This window comes from Lethenteron reissneri, chromosome 7 (genome assembly GCF_015708825.2).
Source record: "Lethenteron reissneri isolate LAM-NWPU_2019-01 chromosome 7, ASM1570882v1, whole genome shotgun sequence".
Lineage (NCBI taxonomy): Eukaryota > Metazoa > Chordata > Hyperoartia > Petromyzontiformes > Petromyzontidae > Lethenteron > Lethenteron reissneri.
The window spans coordinates 1,473,966-1,501,296 of NC_083785.1; the positions used below are offsets into that span (position 1 = coordinate 1,473,966).

Consider the following 27,331-nt stretch of genomic DNA (forward strand, 5'->3'; position numbering starts at 1 on the left):
TCACTCTGCATTTGGCTTTGAAGCTGGTGACCGGGTGGTCGTAGTCACCCCACGGCCGTCTGATCTCAGCGTCACCGACGTGAGCGACACCTCTCTGGTGCTGCGCTGGACCCTGCTGTCTGTGCCTGGCATCGCGGGCTATCGCGTGACGGTGTCTCTGCCGGGCGACTCCGTGCCCCTCCTGGACGACACCGTGGGGCCTCAAACGGAGGTCTATGCCGTCGAAGGCCTCCGGCCCGGCGTGGTTTATGATATTGGGGTCTCCACGCTGACAGAGGACGGGGAGAGTGAACCTGCACGGCGCTCGCAGACCACTGGTGAATTCCACAACTATTTGTCTCATCTGTCGTTCAATTTAACATCATGTTGGCCAGTTCAGCTTCATCTCTCATTACTGGGAGCACCATCTCTGCTCAACTTGAGGTCTGAGTTCAGAAGTATTGGGAGAGTTAACCTGGAAATGTAACCCCGTCAAGTGTCAAGTTATTGTAATGCGAGTTCACAGATGTTAAGTCGTCTTCTCTCTCCTGTCTCCACCGCAGCACCGGGCTCCCCGCGTGACGTGCAAGTGAGCCTGAACTCGGATACCGGAGAGTTGACCATCACCTGGCAGAAGGTTCCTACTCCAGGTGCAGTGTTTCATAACATTGTGAAGAGTTACCTCGTGTTCAAGTTTTTCAGCTGCCTAATATTTCACGTGACAAAGTTGGAAAGTCGATTTAAGATTAACACGTGTATGATTCATGTGCATGGTGGTGGAAGGTTCAGACAGACTTTTAGTTTTATTAAATGATTACATGGCCTAACCCAAATAACAATCAAGTTTACCTTTTTAGTTACTGTGTCAGCTCAAGTAGTTGGAATGAGGCATTGGCTCATACTTGGTAGTAAAATTAAACCATGGTAAACAACACCCGCTGAGATTGGCAACATTTAACATAGAAATTTTGAGTAATATAATATAGATTCAAATTACAAATGAACCTTGTTTTGCCTAGTTTAGATGCAAATTACCAATTGCTTTGAGATGTGTTCTTTCGATACAGTTGAGCATTTATTGAGATCACGTATTTATATGGAATGTAAGTTAGACAATTCACAGTAAAGCTTTTTGGGTTGGATCGTGTAAATAATAAATGTGCCGTTAACCAAGAACCACCCGACACAGCCAATTAGTAAGGTTTGTCACGTGAACAAAATGTACTCATCAGTTACTACTTCAGCACACCGGTTTGTTGGAGAGTAAAACCCACACATTGTAAATATGTGCTGAAGTAGTAACTAATTGTCTACGTTTTGTTCACGTGACAAACCTTACTAATTGGCCATGTCGGGAGGTGGTGGCGGTGGGTTAACGACACATTTATATTTACGCGATCTATCCCAAAAACCTTTTATTGTGACTAACATTCTTCGTGTAAGCCCTACCACTACTGAGTGTTAAATCAAATTAGACAATGCCCACCTCGTTCTCACAAGGCACGGCCAGATGTGCGTGGGTGCTCAACATGCACTTGTGAATGTGTCTAAGTACTTGTGTGCAAGTACGTGTGCATGTCTACATCTTCATGCTTCAGTGATCTGCATAGTATTAGAGGATTTAAGTTCGGTTTAGTAGCTATTTGACGTGTACTTTTTAGTTAAGCCATAAGACTAATGGCAGACTTAGCATATGGATTATGTGTAAAATCCATGTTGTGTTTGACCCTGTGTAGGGGTGACGGGCTACCGAGTGCGTGGAACGCCCCTGCACGGCCAGCGCGGCCACTCGGTGGACGAGCTGGTGAGGCCTGATCAGACGTCGGTCACCGTGCAGAGACTCACGCCCGGTGTTGAGTACAACATCACCGTCACGGCCGTCAAGAACGGTCAGGAGGGCAAACCTTCGTCCACCATCATTTCAACTGGTGAGGGCTCCTTGGCTTGCCCATGAATGGTGCATCTGATGTTTCACAATTAAGATGGCCTGGCACAGCTTATAAGAGATTTTGAAATTGGCCGACCTAGTCCAGCCAAGTGAAATTTTGTAATACAAAAATTATCTGGGGTCTGGCTTTACTCTTGCGGCAAGCTTCTCTATTTGTATTGCTTCTGATTGCTTTTGTCAGTTAAAATTATTTGGGTTTGTGACGATTGGCATTTCACTATTTAGTAAAAACCTGTACATCGAGACACACTTAAAGTAAAGCGTGGAGCTTAAAAGTATTTTTTCACGTTACTGAAAATATAGATTTCTGCCAATGTTGTAGGAAATCTAAAATACATGAGCGGGAAGTACCGGGCATTGCCTTGGGGAAAAAATATTTAAAAACTTATACACAAGTACTAAGTTATTGTGAAAGCCCGGCGTTCCGTTTGTCTGTCCATTTGTCCATCAACACAATTATTCGAGGTTTGCAGAAGTCATAAAAGTTATAGCAAGTGGGGTGTAAATAGTTGATCTAAAATGTTTTCCGAAAATTGTCGATCCCCCCCCCCCTCAATTCTTTTTTTACTCCCACGTCAGCTATATACCTACACATCCTGCATACAATAGAGTGAGTAGTATCTACCGCCTCAATAGTAGTATCTGCCGCCTCCTATAGTAGTATCAACCAATTCTATAGTAGAAATACTGACTCTACAGTAGTATCTAATGGCTATAGTAGTATCTACATAATCTACAGTATCTATTGACTATATAGTAGTATCCACTGACTATAGTAGTAACTACTAACTCTATAGTAGTATCTGCAGTATCTACTGACTGCAGCAGTATATACTGACTATAGTGGTAGCTCCTGACTGTCGTATTATCTACTGACTCTATAGTAGTAACTACTGACTTGATAGTAGTATCCACTGACTTGATAGTAGTAACTAACTCTTTAGTAGTAACTTCTAACTATAGCAGTATCTGCAGACTCTTTAGTAGTATCTGCAGTATCTACTGACTTTACAGTAGCATCTACCGACTCTGCAGTAGTAGCTCCCGACTCTACAGTAGTATCTACCTACTCTATAGCCGTATATATACCGACTCTATAATAGTATTTATCGACACTATAGTACTAACTACTAACTTAACAGTGCCGTGGTGAGGCCTATTCCCGTGCAGAATCCCCGGCCTCGCCTAGTTTGCTCAGCTGGCCGAGGTGGCACCTTGGCAGGCTGGGGCTGGGCCGCTAACCCCACTCCCACCATCCCCCCCCGCCCACACTACAGTAGTATCTATGGACTATAGTCGTAGTATCTACCGACTCTATAGTAGTAACTGCACACATTGGGGTGGTGGGGGGAGAAGAGGACATTGGTGGGAAAACTTTTGCTCAGTCCTGTGTATTTTGTTGCATTTTGAACACGAATAAAAAAATTCCCCCCTCTCCCCACCGATCGTGTGTGTGTGTTGCTAGGGCAACCACGGGTCAACTTTCTCGCGCATGCGCAGACGCGTGCTTTGGCATGCGCTTAGCGTAGTAATATAATAATAAATAGTACTACATTGTTATTTTAGCTACTTTACAGTTGACGGATGGGAAATACGAATAGCGCTGGCTCACCTTATCATGCGGTATCTGGGTACTTTTTTAAAACCTAAACCCCACCGTTTGTGAGTTCAAACCGTTGCAAGTTGCATCCACAGACAGAGACAGACAGACAAAAAATACTTATTTAGGTAAGATTTTTCCGTAATATAAAATCTGTGATTTCAAAGCTTAAGCTAGTTGGCATTAAACCAACAGTGTAATCGTGTAACAGTATTCCTCCAAAGCCCACCCTTCACATGTAACACACTTACTACCGTTGCATTAGCCGTACTGTGCAGCCCCTCTAAACCCTCCCTTCCCATGGAACGTGCTTGCTATCTTCGTTACCAGCCATTCTCTGCAGCCCCTGTGAACCCTCCCATCCTATGTAATGTGCTCGGCTGTTTTGGCCTGGTCGCCTTTGAAAAGAAGCTTCTTAGCTTAATGGGCTTGACCCGGTACAAACTGGCTGATATGTCAAGGGAAAACAATATTTTTAAAACAGAAATAACATTTCCAAAGAATATGTTTTTGAACAACTTGGAGTACTTAAATATTACAATGGCATATTAGTGAGTTGCATTGGTTGTAGCAAGCAGTTAACATGCCGCAGTGTTGTATTAAAATTGCAGGTGAGCATACTTGACAACCTTTCAAACTATGTTCAATCTCAAGGAATAAGTCAGCTTGGCACATGTGTGTATTTCACTTGCCTTACATAAATGTGGAGTTCAAATATATTCTACTGTCATTCACCATGATCCAATATTTAATGCTTCCTGTCCTAACATGCGGATGTTGATGTGGCAACGACTGAATGTGTATTTATGAATTTAATGGGTTTTGAACACTGCAATCAAGCTTGAACTGCATCTGATTTAACTGTGCTCGCTAACCTTACTTTGCATTTTCCTTTGAAGCTGGTGACCGGGTGGTCGTAGTCACCCCACGGCCGTCTGATCTCAGCTTCACCGACGTGAGCGACACCTCTCTGGTGCTGCGCTGGACCCCGCTGACCGTGCCTGGCATCACGGGCTATCGCGTGACGGTGTCTCTGCCGGGCGACTCCGTGCCCCTCCTGGACGACACCGTGGGGCCTCAAACGGGGGTCTATGCCGTCGAAGGCCTCCGGTCCGGCGTGGTTTATGATATTGGGGTCTCCACGCTGACAGAGGACGGGGAGAGTGAACCTGCACGGCGCTCGCATACCACTGGTGAATTCCACAACCATTTGTCTCAGTTGTCGTTCAATTTAACATCATCTTGACCAGTTCAGCTTCATTTCGCATTACTGGAAGCCTCACTTTGCACCATATCTTCTCAACTTGAGATCTGAGTTCAGAAGTATGGGGAGAGTTAACCTTGAAATGTAACTACGTCAAGTGTCAAGTTATTGTAATGCGAGTTCACAGATGTTAAGTCGTCTTCTCTCTCCTGTCTCCACCGCAGCACCGGGCTCCCCGCGTGACGTGCAAGTGAGCCTGAACTCGGATACCGGAGAGCTGACCATCACCTGGCAGAAGGTTCCTACTCCAGGTGCAGTGTTTTATAACATTGTGGAGAGTTACCTCGTGTTCAAATGTCTAGTTTTTCAGCTGCCTAATATTTCACGTGACAAAGTTGGAAAGTCGATTTAAGATTAACACAGTATGATTCATGTGCATGGTGGTGGAAGGTTCAGACAGACTTTTAGTTTTATTAAATGATTACATGGCCTAACCCAAATAACAATCAAGTTTACCTTTTTAGTTACTGTGTCAGCTCAAGTAGTTGGAATGAGGCATTGGCTCATACTTGGTAGTAAAATGAAACCATGGTAAACAACACCCGCTGAGATTGGCAACATTTAACATAGAAATTTTGAGTAATATAATATAGATTCAAATTACAAATGAACCTTGTTTTGCCTAGTTTAGATGCAAATTACCAATTGCTTTGAGATGTGTTCTTTCGATACAGTTGAGCATTTATTGAGATCACGTATTTATATGGAATGTAAGTTAGACAATTCACAGTAAAGCTTTTTGGGTTGGATCGTGTAAATAATAAATGTGCCGTTAACCAAGAACCACCCGACACAGCCAATTAGTAAGGTTTGTCACGTGAACAAAATGTACTCATCAGTTACTACTTCAGCACACCGGTTTGTTGGAGAGTAAAACCCACACATTGTAAATATGTGCTGAAGTAGTAACTAATTGTCTACGTTTTGTTCACTTGACAAACCTTACTAATTGGCCATGTCGGGAGGTGGTGGCGGTGGGTTAACGACACATTTATATTTACGCGATCTATCCCAAAAACCTTTTATTGTGACTAACATTCTTCGTGTAAGCCCTACCACTACTGAGTGTTAAATCAAATTAGACAATGCCCACCTCGTTCTCACAAGGCACGGCCAGATGTGCGTGGGTGCTCAACATGCACTTGTGAATGTGTCTAAGTACTTGTGTGCAAGTACGTGTGCATGTCTACATCTTCATGCTTCAGTGATCTGCATAGTATTAGAGGATTTAAGTTCGGTTTAGTAGCTATTTGACGTGTACTTTTTAGTTAAGCCATAAGACTAATGGCAGACTTAGCATATGGATTATGTGTAAAATCCATGTTGTGTTTGACCCTGTGTAGGGGTGACGGGCTACCGAGTGCGTGGAACGCCCCTGCACGGCCAGCGCGGCCACTCGGTGGACGAGCTGGTGAGGCCTGATCAGACGTCGGTCACCGTGCAGAGACTCACGCCCGGTGTTGAGTACAACATCACCGTCACGGCCGTCAAGAACGGTCAGGAGGGCAAACCTTCGTCCACCATCATTTCAACTGGTGAGGGCTCCTTGGCTTGCCCATGAATGGTGCATCTGATGTTTCACAATTAAGATGGCCTGGCACAGCTTATAAGAGATTTTGAAATTGGCCGACCTAGTCCAGCCAAGTGAAATTTTGTAATACAAAAATTATCTGGGGTCTGGCTTTACTCTTGCGGCAAGCTTCTCTATTTGTATTGCTTCTGATTGCTTTTGTCAGTTAAAATTATTTGGGTTTGTGACGATTGGCATTTCACTATTTAGTAAAAACCTGTACATCGAGACACACTTAAAGTAAAGCGTGGAGCTTAAAAGTATTTTTTCACGTTACTGAAAATAGAGATTTCTGCCAATTGTTGTAGGAAATCTAAAATACATGAGCGGGAAGTACCGGGCATTGCCTTGGGGAAAAAATATTTAAAAACTTATACACAAGTACTAAGTTATTGTGAAAGCCCGGCGTTCCGTTTGTCTGTCCATTTGTCCATCAACACAATTATTCGAGGTTTGCAGAAGTCCTAAAAGTTATAGCAAGTGGGGTGTAAATAGTTGATCTAAAATGTTTTCCGAAAATTGTCGATCCCCCCCCCCCTCAATTCTTTTTTTACTCCCACGTCAGCTATATACCTACACATCCTGCATACAATAGAGTGAGTAGTATCTACCGCCTCAATAGTAGTATCTGCCGCCTCCTATAGTAGTATCAACCAATTCTATAGTAGAAATACTGACTCTACAGTAGTATCTAATGGCTATAGTAGTATCTACAGAATCTACAGTATCTATTGACTATATAGTAGTATCCACTGACTATAGTAGTAACTACTAACTCTATAGTAGTATCTGCAGTATCTACTGACTGCAGCAGTATATACTGACTATAGTGGTAGCTCCTGACTGTCGTATTATCTACTGACTCTATAGTAGTAACTACTGACTTGATAGTAGTATCCACTGACTTGATAGTAGTAACTAACTCTTTAGTAGTAACTTCTAATTATAGCAGTATCTGCAGACTCTTTAGTAGTATCTGCAGTATCTACTGACTTTACAGTAGCATCTACCGACTCTGCAGTAGTAGCTCCCGACTCTACAGTAGTATCTACCTACTCTATAGCCGTATATATACCGACTCTATAATAGTATTTATCGACACTATAGTACTAACTACTAACTTAACAGTGCCGTGGTGAGGCCTATTCCCGTGCAGAATCCCCGGCCTCGCCTAGTTTGCTCAGCTGGCCGAGGTGGCACCTTGGCAGGCTAAGGCTGGGCCGCTAACCCCACTCCCACCATCCCCCCCCGCCCACACTACAGTAGTATCTATGGACTATAGTCGTAGTATCTACCGACTCTATAGTAGTAACTGCACACATTGGGGTGGTGGGGGGAGAAGAGGACATTGGTGGGAAAACTTTTGCTCAGTCCTGTGTATTTTGTTGCATTTTGAACACGAATAAAAAATTCCCCCCTCCCCCCACCGATCGTGTGTGTGTGTGTTGCTAGGGCAACCACGGGTCAACTTTCTCGCGCATGCGCAGACGCGTGCTTTGGCATGCGCTTAGCGTAGTAATATAATAATAAATAGTACTAAATTGTTATTTTAGCTACTTTACAGTTGACGGATGGGAAATACGAATAGCGCTGGCTCACCTTATCATGCGGTATCTGGGTACTTTTTTAAAACCTAAACCCCACCGTTTGTGAGTTCAAACCGTTGCAAGTTGCATCCACAGACAGAGACAGACAGACAAAAAATACTTATTTAGGTAAGATTTTTCCGTAATATAAAATCTGTGATTTCAAAGCTTAAGCTAGTTGGCATTAAACCAACAGTGTAATCGTGTAACAGTATTCCTCCAAAGCCCACCCTTCACATGTAACACACTTACTACCGTTGCATTAGCCGTACTGTGCAGCCCCTCTAAACCCTCCCTTCCCATGGAACGTGCTTGCTATCTTCGTTACCAGCCATTCTCTGCAGCCCCTGTGAACCCTCCCATCCTATGTAATGTGCTCGGCTGTTTTGGCCTGGTCGCCTTTGAAAAGAAGCTTCTTAGCTTAATGGGCTTGACCCGGTACAAACTGGCTGATATGTCAAGGGAAAACAATATTTTTAAAACAGAAATAACATTTCCAAAGAATATGTTTTTGAACAACTTGGAGTACTTAAATATTACAATGGCATATTAGTGAGTTGCATTGGTTGTAGCAAGCAGTTAACATGCCGCAGTGTTGTATTAAAATTGCAGGTGAGCATACTTGACAACCTTTCAAACTATGTTCAATCTCAAGGAATAAGTCAGCTTGGCACATGTGTGTATTTCACTTGCCTTACATAAATGTGGAGTTCAAATATATTCTACTGTCATTCACCATGATCCAATATTTAATGCTTCCTGTCCTAACATGCGGATGTTGATGTGGCAACGACTGAATGTGTATTTATGAATTTAATGGGTTTTGAACACTGCAATCAAGCTTGAACTGCATCTGATTTAACTGTGCTCGCTAACCTTACTTTGCATTTTCCTTTGAAGCTGGTGACCGGGTGGTCGTAGTCACCCCACGGCCGTCTGATCTCAGCTTCACCGACGTGAGCGACACCTCTCTGGTGCTGCGCTGGACCCCGCTGACCGTGCCTGGCATCACGGGCTATCGCGTGACGGTGTCTCTGCCGGGCGACTCCGTGCCCCTCCTGGACGACACCGTGGGGCCTCAAACGGGGGTCTATGCCGTCGAAGGCCTCCGGTCCGGCGTGGTTTATGATATTGGGGTCTCCACGCTGACAGAGGACGGGGAGAGTGAACCTGCACGGCGCTCGCATACCACTGGTGAATTCCACAACCATTTGTCTCAGTTGTCGTTCAATTTAACATCATCTTGACCAGTTCAGCTTCATTTCGCATTACTGGAAGCCTCACTTTGCACCATATCTTCTCAACTTGAGATCTGAGTTCAGAAGTATGGGGAGAGTTAACCTTGAAATGTAACTACGTCAAGTGTCAAGTTATTGTAATGCGAGTTCACAGATGTTAAGTCGTCTTCTCTCTCCTGTCTCCACCGCAGCACCGGGCTCCCCGCGTGACGTGCAAGTGAGCCTGACTCGGATACCGGAGAGCTGACCATCACCTGGCAGAAGGTTCCTACTCCAGGTGCAGTGTTGTATAACATTGTGGAGAGTTACCTCGTGTTCAAATGTCTAGTTTTTCAGCTGCCTAATATTTCACGTGACAAAGTTGGAAAGTCGATTTAAGATTAACACATATGATTCATGTGCATGATGGTGGAGGGTTCAGAAAGACTTTTAGTTTTATTAAATGATTACATGGCCTAACCCAAACAACAATCAAGTTTACCTTTTTAGTTACTGTGTCAGCTCAAGTAGGTGGAATGAGGCATTGGCTCTTACTTGGTAGTAACATGAAACCATGGTAAACAACACCCGCTGAGATGGGCAACATTTAACATATAAATTTTGAGTAATTTCATATAGATACAAATTACAAATGAACCTTGTTTTGCCTAGTTTAGATGCAAATTACCAATTACTTTGAGATGTGTTCTTTCGATACAGTTGAGAATTTATTGAGATCACGTATTTATATGGGATGTAAGTTAGACAATTCACAGTAAAGGTTTTTGGGTTGGATCGTGTAAATAATAAATGTCCCATTAACCAACAACCACCCGACACAGCCAATTAGTAAGGTTTGTCACGTGAACAAAATGTGCTCATCAGTTACTACTTCAGCACACCGGTTTGTTGGAGAGTAAAACCCACACATTGTAAATATGTGCTGAAGTAGTAACTAATTGTCTACGTTTTGTTCACGTGACAAACCTTACTAATTGGCCATGTCGGGAGGTGGTGGCGGTGGGTTAACGACACATTTATATTTACGCGCTCTATCCCAAAAACGTTTTATTGTGACTAATATTCTTCGTGTAAGCCCTACCACTACTGAGTGTTAAATCAAATTCGACAATGCCCACCTCTTTCTCACAAGGCACGGCCAGATGTGCGTGGGTGCTAACATGCACTTGTGAATGTGTCTAAGTACTTGTGCGCAAGTACGTGTGCGCGTCTACAACTTCATGCTTCAGTGATCTGCATAGTATTAGAGGATTTAAGTTCGGATTAGTAGCTATTTGACAAGTACTTTTAAGTTAAGCCATTAGCCTAAAGGCAGACTTGGAATATGGAGTATGTGTAACATCCATGTTGTGTTTGATCCTGTGTAGGGGTGACGGGCTACCGAGTGCGTGGAACGCCCCTGCACGGCCAGCGCGGCCACTCGGTAGACGAGCTGGTGAGGCCTGATCAGACGTCGGTCACCGTGCAGAGACTCACGCCCGGTGTTGAGTACAACATCACCGTCACGGCCGTCAAGAACGGTCAGGAGGGCAAACCTTCGTCCACCATCATTTCAACTGGTGAGGGCTCCTTGGCTTGCACATGAATGGTGCATCTGATGTTTCACAATTAAGATGGCCTGGCACAGCTTGTAAGAGATTTTGAAATGGCTGACCTAATCCAGCCAAGTTAAATTTTGTAATACAAAAATTATCTGGGGTCTGGCTAGCTGCGCTTTGACTGAACACTGAAAACGATTTTATTTTTAGCTTTACTCTTGCGGCAAGCTTCTCTATTTTTAAATCCTTTATATTATGTTCGCTTGCTTGCTTGCTTGCTTACGACCGTGCACATTTTTCGGTCGTTTTTTAACCCACTTCCCGTGATCCAATCGAGCTGACATTTTGCATACAGACTCGTTGTGCGTGACAATGTATTTTCGTGAACATTTTTTTCCCAAAATGTTACACTTTTTAGGAAAAAATAAATTCTATTTAATTACCAATTGCTTAATGGTGGCAGCCATTCATCTGACCCATAGGTGGCAGCCATCTCAAGCCAGAGGACGAGAGGACTCTAGCCGCCACGCATATAAATAATATATAGTGAAAAACTTTGTTTTTACGGGTAAATTTTTTATTGCTTCGGGTTGCTTTTGTCAATTAAAATTATTTGGGTTTGTGGAAATTGGCATTTCACTATTTAGTAAAACCTGTACATCGAGACACACTAAAGTAAAGCGTGGAACTTAAAAGTGTTATTTCACGTTACTAAAATAGACATTTCTGTCCAACTGTTGTAGGAAATTTACAATACACGGGCGGGAAGTACCCGGCATTGCCTTGGGGGGAAAAAAATATTTAAAAACTTATACACAAGTACTAAGCTATTGTGAAAGCCTGGCATTCCGTTTGTCTGTCCATTTGTCCATCACAATTATTCGAGGTTTGCAGAAGTCCAAAAAGTTATATAGCAAGTGGTGGGTAAAATGGTTGATCTAAAATGTTTTCCGAAAATTGTCGACCCCCCCCCCCCCCTCAATATTTTTTTTACTCCCACGTCAGCTATATACCTACACACCCTGCATACAATAGAGCGAGTAGTATCTACCGATTCAATAGTAGTATCTGCCGCCTCCTATAGTAGTATCAACCAACTCTATAGTAGAAATACTGACTCTACAGTAGTTTCTAATGACTATAGTAGTATCTACAGAATCTACAGTCATATCTATTGACTATATAGTAGTATCCACTGACAATAGTAGTAACTACTAACTCTATAGTAGTAACTGACTCTTTAGTAGTAACTTCTAACTATAGCAGTATCTGCAGACTCTTTAGTAGTATCTGCAGATTGTATAGCAGTATCTACTGACTTTACAGTAGCATCTGCCGACTCTACAGTAGTATCTACCTACTCTATAGCCGTATATGCCGACTCTATAATAGTATCTATCGACACTATAGTACTAACTACTAACTTAACAGTGCCGTGGTGAGGCCTATTCCCGTGCAGAATCGCCGGCCTTGCCTAGTTTGCTCAGCTGGCCGAGGTGGCACCTTGGCAGGCTGGGGCTGGGCCGCTAACCCCACTCTCATCCATCCCCCCTGCCCGCACTACAGTAGTATCTACGGACTATAGTCGTAGTATCTACCGACTCTATAATTTTGCTACTTTACAGTTGACGGATGTTAAATACGAATCGCGCTGGCTCACCCCGGGGCTTATGTGGTATCTGGGTACTTGTTAAAATATCTAAACGCTACAGTTTGTGAGTTCAAACCGTTGCAAGTTGCATCCACAGACAGAGACAGACAGACAAAATTTGACTTATTTAGATTTTTCCATAATATAAAATCTGTTATTTCAAAGCTTAAGCTAGTTTGCATTAAACCAACAGTGTAATCGTGCAACAGTATTCCTCCAAAGCCCACCCTTCACATGTAACACGCTTGCTACCGTTGCATTAGCCGTACTGTGCAGCCCCCCTAAACCCACCCTTCCCACGTAACATGTTTCCTATCTTCGTACCAGCCATTCTCTGCAGCCCCTGTGAACCCTCCCATCCTATGTAACATGCTCAGCTGTTTTGGCCTGGTCACCATTGAAAAGAAGCTTCTTAGCTTAATGGGCTTGACCCTGGTACAAACTGGCTGATATGTCAAGGGAAAACAATATTTTTAAAACAGAAATTAAAATTTCAAAGAATACGTTTTTGAACAACTTTGAGTACTTAAATATTACAATGGCATATTAGTGAGTTGCATTGGTTGTAGCGAGCAGTTAACATGCCGCAGTGTTGTATTAAAATTGCAGGTGAGCAAACTTGACAACCTTTCAAACTATGTTCAATCTCAAGGAATAAGTCAACTTGGCACACGTGTATATTTCACTTGCCTTACATAAATGTGGAGTTCAAATATATTCTTACTGCCATTCACCATGATCCAAGAGCTAATGCTTTCATGTTCTAACATGCGGACGTTGATGTGGCAACGACTAAATATGTGCATTTATGAATTTAATGGGTTTTGAACACTGTAACCAAGCTTGAACTGCATCTGATTTAACTGTGCTCGCTAACCTAAATGCATTTGCCTTTGAAGCTGGTGACCGGGTGGTCGTAGTCACTCCACGGCCGTCTGATCTCCGCTTCACCGACGTGAGCGACACCTCTCTGGTGCTGCGCTGGACCCCGCTGACCGTGCCTGGCATCACGGGCTATCGCGTGACGGTGTCTCTGCCGGGCGACTCCTCGAACCTCCTGGAGGACACCGTGGGGCCTCGCACGGGGGTCTATGCCGTCGAAGGCCTCCGGCCCGGCGTGGTTTATGATATTGGGGTCTCCACGCTGACAGAGGACGGGGAGAGTGAACCTGCACGGCGCTCGCAGACCACTGGTGAATTCCACAGCCATTTGTCTCATCTGTCGTTCAATTTAACATCATGTTGGCCAGTTCAGCTTCATCTCGCATTACTGGGAGCCTCACTTTGCACCATCTCTGCTCAACTCGAGGTCTGAGTTCAGAAGTATGGGGAGAGTTAACCTTGAAATGTAACTACGTCAAGTGTCAAGTTATTGTAATGCGAGTTCACAGATGTTAAGTCGTCTTCTCTCTCCTGTCTCCACCGCAGCACCGGGCTCCCCGCGTGACGTGCAAGTGAGCCTGAACTCGGATACCGGAGAGTTGACCATCACCTGGCAGAAGGTTCCCACTCCAGGTGCAGTGTTTTATAACATTGTGGAGAGTTATCTCGTGTTCAAATGTCTAGTTTTTCAGCTGCCTAATATTTCACGTGACAAAGTTGGAAAGTCGATTTAAGATTAACACATATGATTCATGTGCATGATGGTGGAGGGTTCAGAAAGACTTTTAGTTTTATTAAATGATTACATGGCCTAACCCAAACAACAATCAAGTTTACCTTTTTAGTTACTGTCAGCTCAAGTAGGTGGAATGAGGCATTGGCTCTTACTTGGTAGTAACATGAAACCATGGTAAACAACACCCGCTGAGATGGGCAACATTTAACATAGAAATTTTTAGTAATTTAATATAGATACAAAGTAACCTTTTTTCGCCTTGTTTAGATGCAAATTACGAATTATATTTCTTTTACTTTTTGGTTCTTTCGGTAAATTCACGTAAAAAGAAAATAAATTAAATAATAGAATCCGTTTCGAGTGCAACACAAGCAATCATCATCAGGTACGAATTAATGAGAAAACAAACGTAGTAAACTTAGAGCTTTTCGATTTAAAGCTTTCGTGACTGCAGGGATTCATCTTCTTGGTTCTTTCGGTAAAGTCACCACGTAGAAGGGAAGTAATAAAATAATACAAATAAAACATAATAAAATAATTCTCACGACGTTTCGGCCACAACGCAAGCAGCCGTCCTCAGGTGAAACCAGGTCTGTCGAGGCGACAGCGTCTGAATGAAACAGCACACGTGCTTGGAGCATATATATAAGCTGGGTTGGAAGGGGGGGGGGGAAAGGGCGTCTTGACAAAATAATTTGCATATCAAGAGGAATTTAGCATATTTATGGGATGCTGCTAATCCTGCATAATGCACGGACATAAGTAGTACTAATCACATACCTGCATTTCCCATAAATATGCTAAATTCCTCTTGATATGCAAATTATTTTGTCAAGACGCCCTTCCCCCCCCCCCCTTCCAACCCAGCTTATATACATGCTCCAAGCGCGTGTGCTGTTACATTCAGACGCTGTCGCCTCGACAGACCTGGTTTCACCTGAGAACGGCTGCTTGCGTTGTGGCCGAAACGTCGTGAGAATTATTTTATTATGTTTTATTTTTATTATTGTATTACTTCCCTTCTACGTGACTTTACCGAAAGAACCAAGAAGATAAACTTAGAGCTATAACGCAATACAACACAGAGTGTCGGCTAACACAACAGAGTCAACACCCTACCTGGTTGATAACGTTCTTAGAAAACAAACCTAAATTTGAGAGAGAGACAAGACACAGACACGGAGACACAAAGACAAACACACAGAGAGACAACACAGAGACACACACATAGAGAGAAAACAAACTTAAATCTTCCCCGTAGAGGTGGTTCATTCATTTTTACCTGATGACGATTGTTTGTGTTGAAATCTAAATGTTGTATTCTATTCTTTAATTTATTTTCTTTCTATGTGACTTTACTGAAAGAACCAAAAAGTAATTCCTGTAGTCACGAAAGCTCCAAATCAAGTTTTTACCAATTATATTCTTTGGGTCTTTTGGTAATTGGCCGTGTCAGGAGGTGGTGGTGGGGGGTTAACGACACATTTATATTTACGCGATCTATCACAAAAACCTTTTATTGTGACTAATATTTGTCGTGTAAGCTCTACTACGACTGAGTGTTAAATCAAATTAGACAATGCCCACCTCTTTCTCACAAGACGTGGCCAGATGTGCGTGGGTGCTCAACATGCACTTGTGAATGTGTCTGTAAGTACTTGTGTGCAAGTACGTGTGCATGTCTACATCTTCATGCTTCAGTGATCTGCATAGTATTAGAGGATTTAAGTTTGGTTTAGTAGCTATTTGACGGGTACTTTTTAGTTAAGCCATAAGCCTAATGGCAGACTTAGCATATGGATTATGTGTAAAATCCATGTTGTGTTTGACCCTGTGTAGGGGTGACGGGCTACCGAGTGCGTGGAACGCCCCTGCACGGCCAGCGCGGCCACTCGGTGGACGAGCTGGTGAGGCCTGATCAGACGTCGGTCACCGTGCAGAGACTCGCGCCCGGTGTTGAGTACAACATCACCGTCACGGCCGTCAAGAACGGTCAGGAGGGCAAACCTTCGTCCACCATCATTTCAACTGGTGAGGGCTCCTTGGCTTGCCCATGAATGGTGCATCTGATGTTTCACAATTAAGATGGCCTGGCACAGCTTATAAGAGATTTTGAAATTGGCCGACCTAGTCCAGCCAAGTGAAATTTTGTAATACAAAAATTATCTGGGGTCTGGCTTTACTCTTGCGGCAAGCTTCTCTATTTTTATTGCTTCGGGTTTGTTTTGGTCAATAAAAATTATTTAGATTTGTGGTAATTGGCATTTCACTATTTAGTAAAACCTGTACATCGAGACACACTTAAAGTAAAGCGTGGAACTTAAAAATATTATTACACGTTACTAAAAATAGACATTTCTATCAACTGTTGGAGGAAATTATCAATACAAAAAATCCATAATATAAAATCTTATTTCAAATTTTAAGCTAGTTGGCATAAAACCTACAGTGTAATCGTGCAATAGTATTCCTCCAAAGCCCACCCTTCCCATGGAACGTGCTTGCTATCTTCGTACCAGCCATTCTCTGCAGCCCCTGTGAACCCTCCCATCCTATGAAACGTGCTCAGCTGTTTTGGCCTGGTCGCCTTTGAAAAGAAACTTCTTAGCTCAATGGGCTTGACCCGATACAAACTGACTGGCTGATATGTCAAGGTAAAACAATGTTTTTAAAACGGAAAAAAAATTTCAAAGCGTACTTTCTTGAACAACTTGGAGTACTTAAATATTACAATGGCATATTAGTGAGTTGCATTTATTGTAGCGAGCAGTTAACATGCCGCAGTGTTGTATTAAAATTTCAGGCGAGCAAACTTGACAACCTTTCACACTATGTTCAATCTGAAGGGATAAGTCAGCTTGGCACACGTGTGTATTTCAGTTCCCTCAAATAAATGTGGAGTTCAAATATATTCTAATGCCATTCACCGTAACCCAAGATCTAATGCTTTCATGTCCTAACATGCAGAAGTTAATGTGGCAATGACTGAATATGTGCATTTATTCATTAATGTTGAACACTGCAACCAAGCTTGAACTGTATCTGATTTAACTGTGCTCGCTAACCTCACTCTGCATTTGGCTTTGAAGCTGGTGACCGGGTGGTCGTAGTCACCCCACGGCCGTCTGATCTCAGCTTCACCGACGTGAGCGACACCTCTCTGGTGCTGCGCTGGACCCCGCTGACCGTGCCTGGCATCACGGGCTATCGCGTGACGGTGTCTCTGCCGGGCGACTCCGTGCCCCTCCTGGAGGACAGCGTGGGGCCTCAAACGGGGGTCTATGCCGTCGAAGGCCTCCGGCCCGGCGTGGTTTATGATATTGGGGTCTCAACGCTGACGGAGGACGGGGAGAGTGAACCTGCACGGCGCTCGCATACCACTGGTGAATTCCACAGTCATTTGTCTCATCTGTCGTTCAATTTAACATCATGTTGGCCAGTTCAGCTTCATCCCGCATTACTGGGAGCCTCACTTTGCACCATCTCTGCTCAACTTGAGGTCTGAGTTCAGAAGTATGGGGAGAGTTAACCTTGAAATGTAACTACGTTAAGTGTCAAGTTATTGTAATGCGAGTTCACAGATTTAAAGTCGTCTTTCTCTCCTGTCTCCACCACAGCACCGGGTTCCCCGCATGACGTGCAAGTGAGCCTGAACTCGGATACCGGAGCACTGACCATCACCTGGCAGAAGGTTCCCACTCCAGGTGCAGTGATGTTCTCTAGGCACAAATTACAAATGTATCGTTTGTCAGCTGCCTAGTATTTCACGTGACAAAGTAATTTTCAAAGAAGATCAACACGGATGATACATGTGCAGGGAGGTGAAAGGTTGAGTGACACTTTATTTTTCAAATGATTGTGGCCTAACCCAAACAACAATCAAGTTTACCTTTTTTGTTACTGTGTCAGCTCAAGTAGGTGGAATGAGGCATTCTCTTACTTGGTAGTAAAATGAAACCATGGTAAATAACACCTACAGAGATGGACAACATTTTACATATAAATTTTGAGTAATCTAATATAGACGAGTTACAAATTAACCTCGTTTCGCCTAGTTTAGATGCACATTACCAATTACTTTGAGGTGTGTTCTTTAGATGCAGTTTACAAAATAATTGAGATTATGTATTTCTATTGGATGTAAGTTAGATGACACTGGTCAACACACTTTTTCTGGCATAAGGTTTTAAGGGTGCTGATTTCAAATCTGGCATCAGTTTTTGCCTATCACATCAAGTTTTTGAGATATCAAATATTGCATTTTCAATAAAAACTGCAGAAGAAAAATATTAAATAAATGTGGATATCTACATAAAATGATATTTTAAACACACTATCCTAGAAATACAGCACCATATGTTTACACTAAAGCAGTCACTGACTTGCAACAACTTGCAATCATAAGTGACAGAGTTAATTTCGGGTAAAATCAATGAAAATAGGGTATGCCGATAGCATAAAATGAGATGTGATAGAGCAATTCTGAGATCAGATTTGGAATCGGCACCCTGAAATTAGTCTAAAACAGCTGCAAAAGTCCAGGCCAGAAAAAAGGTTTTTTTTGTTGACCTGTGTAATTCACAATTAAGGTTTTTGGGTTAGATTGTGTAAATAATAAATGTGCCAAGTTCGTGTGCGCATCTATAACTTCATGTTCCAGTGATCCACATTGTATTAGAGCATTCAAGTTCGAATTTGTAGCTATTTGAAGGGTACATTTTAGTTCAGCCATGGGCCTAATGGGAGATTTGGCATATGGAGTATGTGTAATATCCAAGTTGTGTTTGACCCTGTGTAGGGGTGACGGGCTACCGAGTGCGTGGAACGCCCCTGCACGGCCAGCGCGGCCACTCGGTCGACGAGCTGGTGAGGCCTGATCAGACGTCGGTCACCGTGGAGGGGCTCACGCCCGGTGTTGAGTACAACATCACCGTCACGGCCGTCAAGAACGGTCAGGAGGGCAAACCTTCGTCCACCATTGTTTCAACTGGTGAGGTTCCTTGGCTTAGCTGGATTTTGATTGTTTTCTGAAAACAATATTTTTTTTGCGTCCAATGTTGTTTTTCCTTCCAGCTGTTTTGCCAGTTTAAACTATTGTCTGGGGCATTGTGCATTGTGTGCGATTTCCAAATGTTATTACACATTGCAATTCGACTAAAAATAAATGTCTGCCATCTGCATTTGTAGATTTATTTGTATATTCTGACATTGAAAATACTCTTCATAAAACCAAAAATAGCAAAGCTTAAGTGGCTGGCGGTAAACCAACACTCTTCACGTGACAATGAATAAAAACACTATTAACATATATTTTTTATTATAATTGCTTTTATTAAAATGGGGTGATGTTAGTGAGTTGCACAGTTTATAACCAATTGTTTACATGCCCCAATGTCATATATTGAAAGTGAGCAAACTGGACACACTTACAAATGAGATATTCCTTGTCAAGAGATTATCATGAATTATATTTAAATTAATAAATAAGTCTGACTTTAATCTGGCAAGACAATTATTGACTGCAGCTGAGCATGCAAGTGTGTTTCAGTCACTTCTCAGTTAAAGGTTAATACCAATGTAATGTGAGAGAATTGCAATCCTGCATATATGCTACAGATATACAAACGTATTTATATTCTATGGTTATTCACCATAATCCAAAATCCTAATGCCTTTGTCCTAGCATGTGGAGGTTCATGTGGCTAAGGCTGAATGTGTTTTATTTTCTTTAAAGAATGTTGAACAATGCAATCAAGCTTAAAGTGCATCTGATTTAACCATGCTCGCTAACCTCACTCTTCGTTTGGATTTTAAGCTGCCGACCGGGTGGTCGTAGTCACCCCTCAGCCATCCGATCTCAGCTTCACCAACGTGAGCGACACCTCTCTGGTGCTGCGCTGGACCCCGCTCTCTCTGCCTGGCATCACGGGCTATCGCGTGACGGTGTCTCTGCCGGGCGACTCCTCGCCCCTCCTGGAGGACGTCGTGGGGCCTCGCACGGGGGTCTATGCCGTCGAAGGCCTCCGGCCCGGCGTGATTTATGATATCGGGGTCTCCACGCTGGCGAAGGACGGGGAGAGTGAACCTGCACGGCGCTCGCAGACCACCGGTGAATGCCACAACCATTTGCTTCATCTTTCGTTCAATTTGATATCACATTGTGCCAGTTTATCTTTGTCTTGCACCATTCCTAGCCTCGCATTGCACCATCATTGCTCAACTTTATTTCTGCATTAAGAACCGTTGGGAGTTGTTAACCTCGAAACGTAACCAGCCTTACTTTTATACGCGTTACAAGTGTCAAGTTATTGTCACGCGAGTTCACAGATTTAAAGTCGTCTTCTCTCTCCTGTCTCCACTGCAGCACCGGGCTCCCCGCAGGACGTGCACGTGAACCTGAACTCGGATACCGGAGCGTTGACCATCACCTGGCAGAAGGTTCCTACTCCAGGTGCAGTTTATATTTGACGTCGATGTGGAGAGTTGCCTTCTATTTAATTTCAGCGTTTGTCAGTTGCTGACTATTTCACGTGCCCGTATCAAGTATGTCCTTCTTTTATGTGTATTGGCAAAGTTGCTCAATTGGGATTGCATGCTGCAGTCATTGGCCCCCTACTGGCTGACTATGTTCTTGCAGACCAGCTGCTTGAGTCACCTTGTGCCGCATGGCGACTAGTTATGCACGTGTTATCATGAGGGCCTGCCAAGTGTTTTTCGAGTGCGGGGCGATAATTGCTTCATAGATTCAAAAAGAGTATTTTTTTGGGAGTAAATTTTAAAAATTCGGACCGTGATGCTGGGACCCAGAGGACATCTGTGAAAAAGATCTTCATAGCTCATTGGATTCCTCCGGCATAAATACAAATTCTCATTCTGCACTGTTTTCCGGATGGCCTCGCGTGAGCTTTAAAACGCCCACTGTGAAGCAGATGGAACGTTGTATTTTACGGTTAATACACCCGCAGTATTTATCGGAACGGCCGCTCAATTTGAAAATCTGATCCTATGACAAGTGGCGTACGCATAACTGCTCGGCCATGTCACTACCCCAGGTCGTTCCAGAGGGAGGTGACCTTTCAAATGTTCTAGATGAGATGTACGTTGCTTGTCGTGTGTAAAGCGAGATGCCCTGGCGTAAAAGAGGCACTCTTATCAAAAACAAATTGGTCATTCTATTCTTGATTGTGATATATCCGGAAGCTAAATGCCAACGTTGGGGGGTCTGCTGGCCACAATTAGAGGGCTTCAGGCGAGAGTTTTGTGTAGTGTTGTTGTTGTTGTTCCTCCTCCATTGAGGCAGCACAGATCGCCGTGGCTTCCTATACGGCCCATAGTTTGGGTTGCATGGCCACCACAACCGCACTGCTGTGGCTTTTCTTTAAATTTCCATTCATGACGGAAATGAGCACATAGTCGTGTTGTTGTTCTGATGCAGTTATTGGTTACACCGGTGTCTGCGAGGAGGAATGTCAGAGGCAGGAGGTGCGATGTTTTGTGGTCTCGATTGAGATGTAATTTTTTAAGTTACATTTTGGTACCCGTAAAGTCTGTGAAAGGAAGGAGGCTTGATGTGTCTCTTGATTTTAAGCGAGTTTCAGCGATGGTAAATAACATCCTTCACGAAGCCTGGCTACGGGTGTGGATATAGACACGGGCTTGTGTGCATGTGAGCATGTGTGTGTGTGTGTGCGTGTACATTTTGGGGAGCGGTGGCACAGTGGTTAGCACGCTGCGCTCTGAAACCGGTGACCCGGGTCCAATTTACGTTATGGCCAACACCAGTGGCTGATCTGAACCAGTCCTGGGTCTCCCCATAGGTCGACTTTGCCTTAAGTACCTGGTGCGGTGTGTAAACATCACGATTTGGGTAACAAAGGTAGCTGGGCATGGTGCTGGCCACCCTCCCCCTCGTCTGCCATGCTGGGCTTCATAGGGGCTCTCTTAACAACACTTGCCCCAACAGTCTGTTAAGGGGGTCTTTGTGCATCTGCATTTGCACATGTATGTCCGTTTGTGTGTGATGATGGGGCAGTGTCCCCATTGTTCTTTGTGTCTCTGAAACGTAGTTGAATTCATCCTTAAGAATGTAAGGAGAGTAATTTTACTTCAAATCAAAACCGTGGTCTCCCTGTGCCATGCTCGCCTCCTTCAGCAGTGGAGCAAACTCGTCATTGCTCTGGCAGGGGCCAGTCTCTTCAAATGATAACCTCTCCTTCCACAGTGATGCTCATTTTAACAAATCCTGAAGGATTGCAGAATTGATTCATGACACTTATTAGAATATTTAAACTTAAGATTGAGAGTTCAAGTGCACTGTCCAGCCAGATTAAAATATGTATATCTATGTGTCAAATATTTAATGTTACCGTAAAGTGCATTGTTTATATTTTTGGTTTTATTTTTCCATTTAATGCAATTATACCTTCACAATTTGTATTCATATCGCACTTTTATAAAAACCGCTTTCCCAAAACGTTCACGAATAACAACAACAATCGGGGAAATGAAAGAGAACCGTTTCAGTCCCTCACTAGAAATCGATTTCTACCTCCTTAATGTTATAAAACAGGTCCCCTTAACGATTTGTCTCTTTCGCATTTTCAGTTGTGCGGGAGACGAATTACCAACTTGGCTTATTTCGTAACTTTATATTCTCCGCAACGATGCAATTGATCATTGTCTTTGTGATTTCAATATCGAAGTGGGATCCATGTCCAACAGAGGGAGGGGGGGGGGGTCCTTGCCCATAGACATTGTGCAGTTCACGAGCATTGGTAGAGGCAACCCTAACTGCTGATGAGACGCTGAATGTTGAAACCCGTCCAGAGGTTTTTCTTGCGTTGAAGTGATGCTGCCGAAATGTTAGTGCAGTTTGATATTGGATATTTGACAGGTTATTTTTAGTTTTAAGCTGGGAGACGGCATATGGAGTATGTGTAATATCCACGTTGTGTTTGACCCTGTGTAGGGGTGACGGGCTACCGAGTGCGTGGAACGCCCCTGCACGGCCAGCGCGGCCACTTGGTGGACGAGCTGGTGAGGCCTGATCAGACGTCGGTCACCGTGGAGGGGCTCACGCCCGGTGTTGAGTACAACATCACCGTCACGGCCGTCAAGAACGGTCAGGAGGGCAAACCTTCGTCCACCATACATTCAACTGGTGAGGGCTCCTTGGCTTGGTAACGCACCTCAATGGTCTATCTGATGTTTTGCAATGAAAATTGCTTGGCACGGCTTATGCGAGCCTAGTAAGGCACTTTGAAATTGCTGACTGGTTTGCTGCGCGCTCTCTGACCCTGGCATCTTCTTATTCATGCAATGATGCACCCTCTTTGCCATGTGATGAATGTTCACAATTTGGCTCATGATTGGGTTAAGTGATTTAATCTTTTTCTCAATATTGCATACCTGCCAACCCATACGGTTTACCCGTATTCTTTCCATTGAAATTGAGTTTTCAGGTTCATACGGTGTACGGCCGTTTCAATAGGGCAAAAAATATATATTTGTTTGTGTTTCTCCCTTGTGATGGGACTTTGTAGGATGAATGTTCAGATTTATAAGGGCACGGGGTGACCATTAAGGTCTGAATTGGTCTGTAATAAGGTAGGCACTTATAAGGGGTTGACAGGTATGACATTGTGTTTAAATTTACTGCCTCTGGCAGCTGCAGGGTGTCGTATGCACTTGTTGTATAGAACATTGAGAAACAGTTGCATTTTGACCTGCAGATTATTTAAATATATTTTAAACTTTACAAGTAAGAACATGATCCAAAACGCTTATTTGAGCATGCTAGCCCGCAGCTCATTGTAAACTGCTGTGCTCTTGCAGCAGTAATCCATTATCATTAATGCTACGCTTATCTAATCGGCAAAACGTTGCTTGAAAGCTTTCTCAGCTGACTGCACTGAAGCCTACGCTTGCTGACAACTCTGTCCACTGTGCTTTCACGCTGCTGCCGGCCGGCTGGCCATAGCCGTCCCCCAGCCGTCCGATCTCAGCTTCGCCAACGTGAGCGACACCTCTCTGGTGCTGCGCTGGACCCCGCTGTCCCTGCCTGGCATCACGGGCTATCGCGTGACGGTGTCTCTGCCGGGCGACTCCTCGCCCCTCCTGGAGGCCGTCGTGGGGCCTCGCACGGGGGTCTATGCCGTCGAAGGCCTCCGGCCCGGCGTGGTTTATGATATTGGGGTCTCCACCCTCGTGGAGGACGGGGAGAGTGAACCTGCACGGAGCTCGCAGAGTACTGGTGAATGTCACAGCCATTTGTCCATACCTCCCGATTAGCACGGTTGGCTACGTACGGTGCGAAAGAAGTTCAACATACAGACATAATTATTCTTTGTTTTTTTCGGTAAAGTCACGTATAAAGATAAAATAATAAATTAAATAATAGCATACGACGTTTCGATTGCAACACAAGCAATCATCATCTGTCTATTTAAGGCCACCCCACAGAGACGATCACCCCTCTCTGTACCTGGGTTGCTCTCTCTATGTATCTTGGTGATATCTGTCTGCTTATATGTCTGTCAATAGTTTTCTGGTTAGATTCTATGTCGCTATTTCATTATACCTGATGATGATTGCTTGTGTTGCAATCGAAACGTCGTATGCTATTATTTAATTTATTATTTTATCTTTATACGTGACTTTACCGAAAAAACCAAAGAATAATTCCTGCAGTCACGAAAGCTCCAAAATTAAGATACAGACATAAGTTTAATCTTTTTTTTATGACTACTCTCGTTTACCAAGAAAACATTGCTGGATCTATTTCATGAGGGTGCTTCCAAGGTTGCATGTGGGAGTATTTTGTGCAAGTGAGCCTTTTTCATTGTGCATACGTTGGGGATCATTTGTCCCATAGATATAAATATATCTGCTCACCCGAGCTCTAAATTCCTCAATGTTTGCATTGCCTTCGTATTGTTTGCATTTTGGCATTCTCTGGTCTAACGCCGGTGAGACAGATCCATAAAGAAGGCTGTCCCTGGTGTCGGCCAATCAGTTTCAAAGACAATGCATACATTTTTCTTTGAGTCTTTCGGTAAAGCCACGTAGATAGAACAAACATGGGTGGCTTTCCTGTAGAGAGTGTCCCATTGAGCCATCGGGTTTCTTTTCGATTACAATATTACGACGTTTCGATCGCAACACAAGCAATCGTCATCAGGTGAAAAATATAGCAGGGAGAGCTGCTGAGAATATATGGTGGGAGCGCTGCTAAGGCGGGAAGTTTTAAAGGTTTGAGATGGGTGTAGCCCAAGGGTCAGTGGGCGGTGCTAGAGATGAAATTTGCATGTTAATGTAAGATCGGAGAAATGTTGACAAACGAAGCTGTGGGATGGTCATTGAATTGTTAGAGATTAACATGTCAATGTAAGAAATTTGCTTGTAAATGTAAGCTCGGAAAGAGCCATTGCAACATGTAACTCAGAGAGTCGAAAATAACTGCTCTGTTGCTCTGATTGATGACAATCTTGTCACCATCTAACTTTTTAATGTATGGATCCGGCTTCTTCTTTCCATCTCCGTGTTGCGATGGCTCTTTCCGAGCTCTCTCCGAGCTTACATTTACAAGCAAATGCCTTGACATGCTAATCTCTCACAATGCAATGGCCACCCCCAAAGCTTCGTTTGTCAAGACTTCTCTGATCTTACATTTACATGCAAAATTCATCTCTAGCCCTGCCCACTGACCCTTGGGCTACACCCATCTCAAACCTTTATAACTCCCTGCCTTAGCAGAGCTCCCACCATGATGTATTCTCAGCAGCTCTCCCGCTGTATTTTTCACCTGATGACGATTGCTTGTGTTGTGATCGAAACATCGTGATATTGTAATCGAAAAGAGACCTGATGGCTCAATGGGACACTGTCTACAGGAAAGCCACCCATATTTGTTCCATCTACGTGGCTTTACTGAAAGACCCAAAGAATATGAATTCCTGCAGTCACGAAAGATTTAAGTAAAGATTTAATGTATACATTACATCACATTTGTTTGCATGTTTAATGCAGACTTGATGACGCCTTGCAATGGGTGTCTATTTGGTGTTTGAACATCTTACCACTTTCTGTGTTATTGCCAGAAAGAGTAAAGCCTATTATTTTTCATCACCTACCCCGTGATCCAGTTATTTTGCAAAAGATTGCAAATAACAGAAATAATAGCACAACTTATCTGTTTTAAATGTGAATAATAGGAATAAAAGTAAAGTTTGTATTGCCTTTGCGCACTGTTTATACAGTGTTATAGTTATACGTGAATTTGCGCATGAGTGAGACCTGGTGTCTCAAGTTGAATCCTAGAACAGCTCGATCTCACGGCTAAGACAGGGCAAGCAACATTCACCAGTGGTGTTACCCGTCGCCCCTGTGGACTTCTCAATTATCTTGTGAACATGCTTGTACCGTACGTGTGCATATTTATAAAAATGGCATGCGAGTTTTTACGTCATGAACATGTTAGTACTTTACGTGTGTACGTTTTAAGAAATCGTAAAATGTGCGCACGGGTGTTTGCGTCACAGTTGTTGGACCGCCGAAGGATGTGCACGTGGACTTGAGCCCGGACTCCGGGGCGCTGACGATCACGTGGCAGCGAGTGACGGCTCCAGGTACTGCCTCGGGAGGAGAAGTCGGTTGTTGTGTTATCGAGTTCCTTTCCCAGATACCCACGTCTCCAATTAGCATAGTTTTGGCAACATAAGGTGCGAAAGAAGTTCAGCAGATACACTCGGGAGGGTGGAAAGCACAGATGACCAAATATACGATGAACAGTGGGGGGGGGGGGGGGGTATAAGTTTCGGAGGGCGTTGGGCACAGGCGCTGAAAGAGAGGCCTGCCAATAATTGCCCGGAATGAGCGTTTGCTCGCGGAGGAGGCCGCATTCATCCGAGCGGAGTCTGTGACACTGAGAGAGAAACGTTATATTAGCCATGTGAATGTGAATTACAATACCAGGGCAAGGCCTACTTAGCTCCATATCACTTTTAGATAGCTCAACGAAGTGGTCTATGTGGAAATTTCTAGCAACCAGACTGTCTAAATGCATGCAATGGCATCGTGTAAACTGATTCAAATGTCAACTGTCACCCCCTCCCTCTTTGTTTAATTATAATGTTTCACGATTCCCCCCTTGTCATCACACAAAAATAAAAACATACTCAAAACATACATGGTAAATAAATAGAAATTGGGACGTAACTAAAATCTTTTACACTTTTTTTAAATTGTATTTATCAATGAATAATGATGATGAAGAAGGTGAAGATGTTGGTGTGGTTGTTGGAAGGGGCTTCCGTGGTGTAGGACTGTGTACGAGATGCTG

General features: G+C 43.6%; 1 protein-coding gene across 1 annotated transcript in view; it reads left to right on the forward strand.

The window, feature by feature from the left end:
- The window catches only part of LOC133358777 (tenascin-X-like), a 151,946-nt gene that overhangs the window by 77,729 nt on the left and 46,886 nt on the right, over nucleotides 1–27,331 (forward strand). The window contains exons 36-54 of the mRNA XM_061577225.1: nucleotides 24–317; nucleotides 543–629; nucleotides 1,716–1,907; nucleotides 4,427–4,720; nucleotides 4,956–5,042; nucleotides 6,135–6,326; nucleotides 8,848–9,141; nucleotides 10,553–10,744; nucleotides 13,274–13,567; nucleotides 13,803–13,889; nucleotides 15,832–16,023; nucleotides 17,082–17,375; nucleotides 17,610–17,696; nucleotides 18,791–18,982; nucleotides 19,808–20,101; nucleotides 20,357–20,443; nucleotides 22,961–23,152; nucleotides 23,972–24,244; nucleotides 26,532–26,618. Of these exons, the coding sequence (XP_061433209.1) occupies nucleotides 24–317; nucleotides 543–629; nucleotides 1,716–1,907; nucleotides 4,427–4,720; nucleotides 4,956–5,042; nucleotides 6,135–6,326; nucleotides 8,848–9,141; nucleotides 10,553–10,744; nucleotides 13,274–13,567; nucleotides 13,803–13,889; nucleotides 15,832–16,023; nucleotides 17,082–17,375; nucleotides 17,610–17,696; nucleotides 18,791–18,982; nucleotides 19,808–20,101; nucleotides 20,357–20,443; nucleotides 22,961–23,152; nucleotides 23,972–24,244; nucleotides 26,532–26,618 (3,711 nt within the window). The remainder of the gene's footprint in view (nucleotides 1–23; nucleotides 318–542; nucleotides 630–1,715; nucleotides 1,908–4,426; nucleotides 4,721–4,955; nucleotides 5,043–6,134; nucleotides 6,327–8,847; nucleotides 9,142–10,552; nucleotides 10,745–13,273; nucleotides 13,568–13,802; nucleotides 13,890–15,831; nucleotides 16,024–17,081; nucleotides 17,376–17,609; nucleotides 17,697–18,790; nucleotides 18,983–19,807; nucleotides 20,102–20,356; nucleotides 20,444–22,960; nucleotides 23,153–23,971; nucleotides 24,245–26,531; nucleotides 26,619–27,331) is intronic.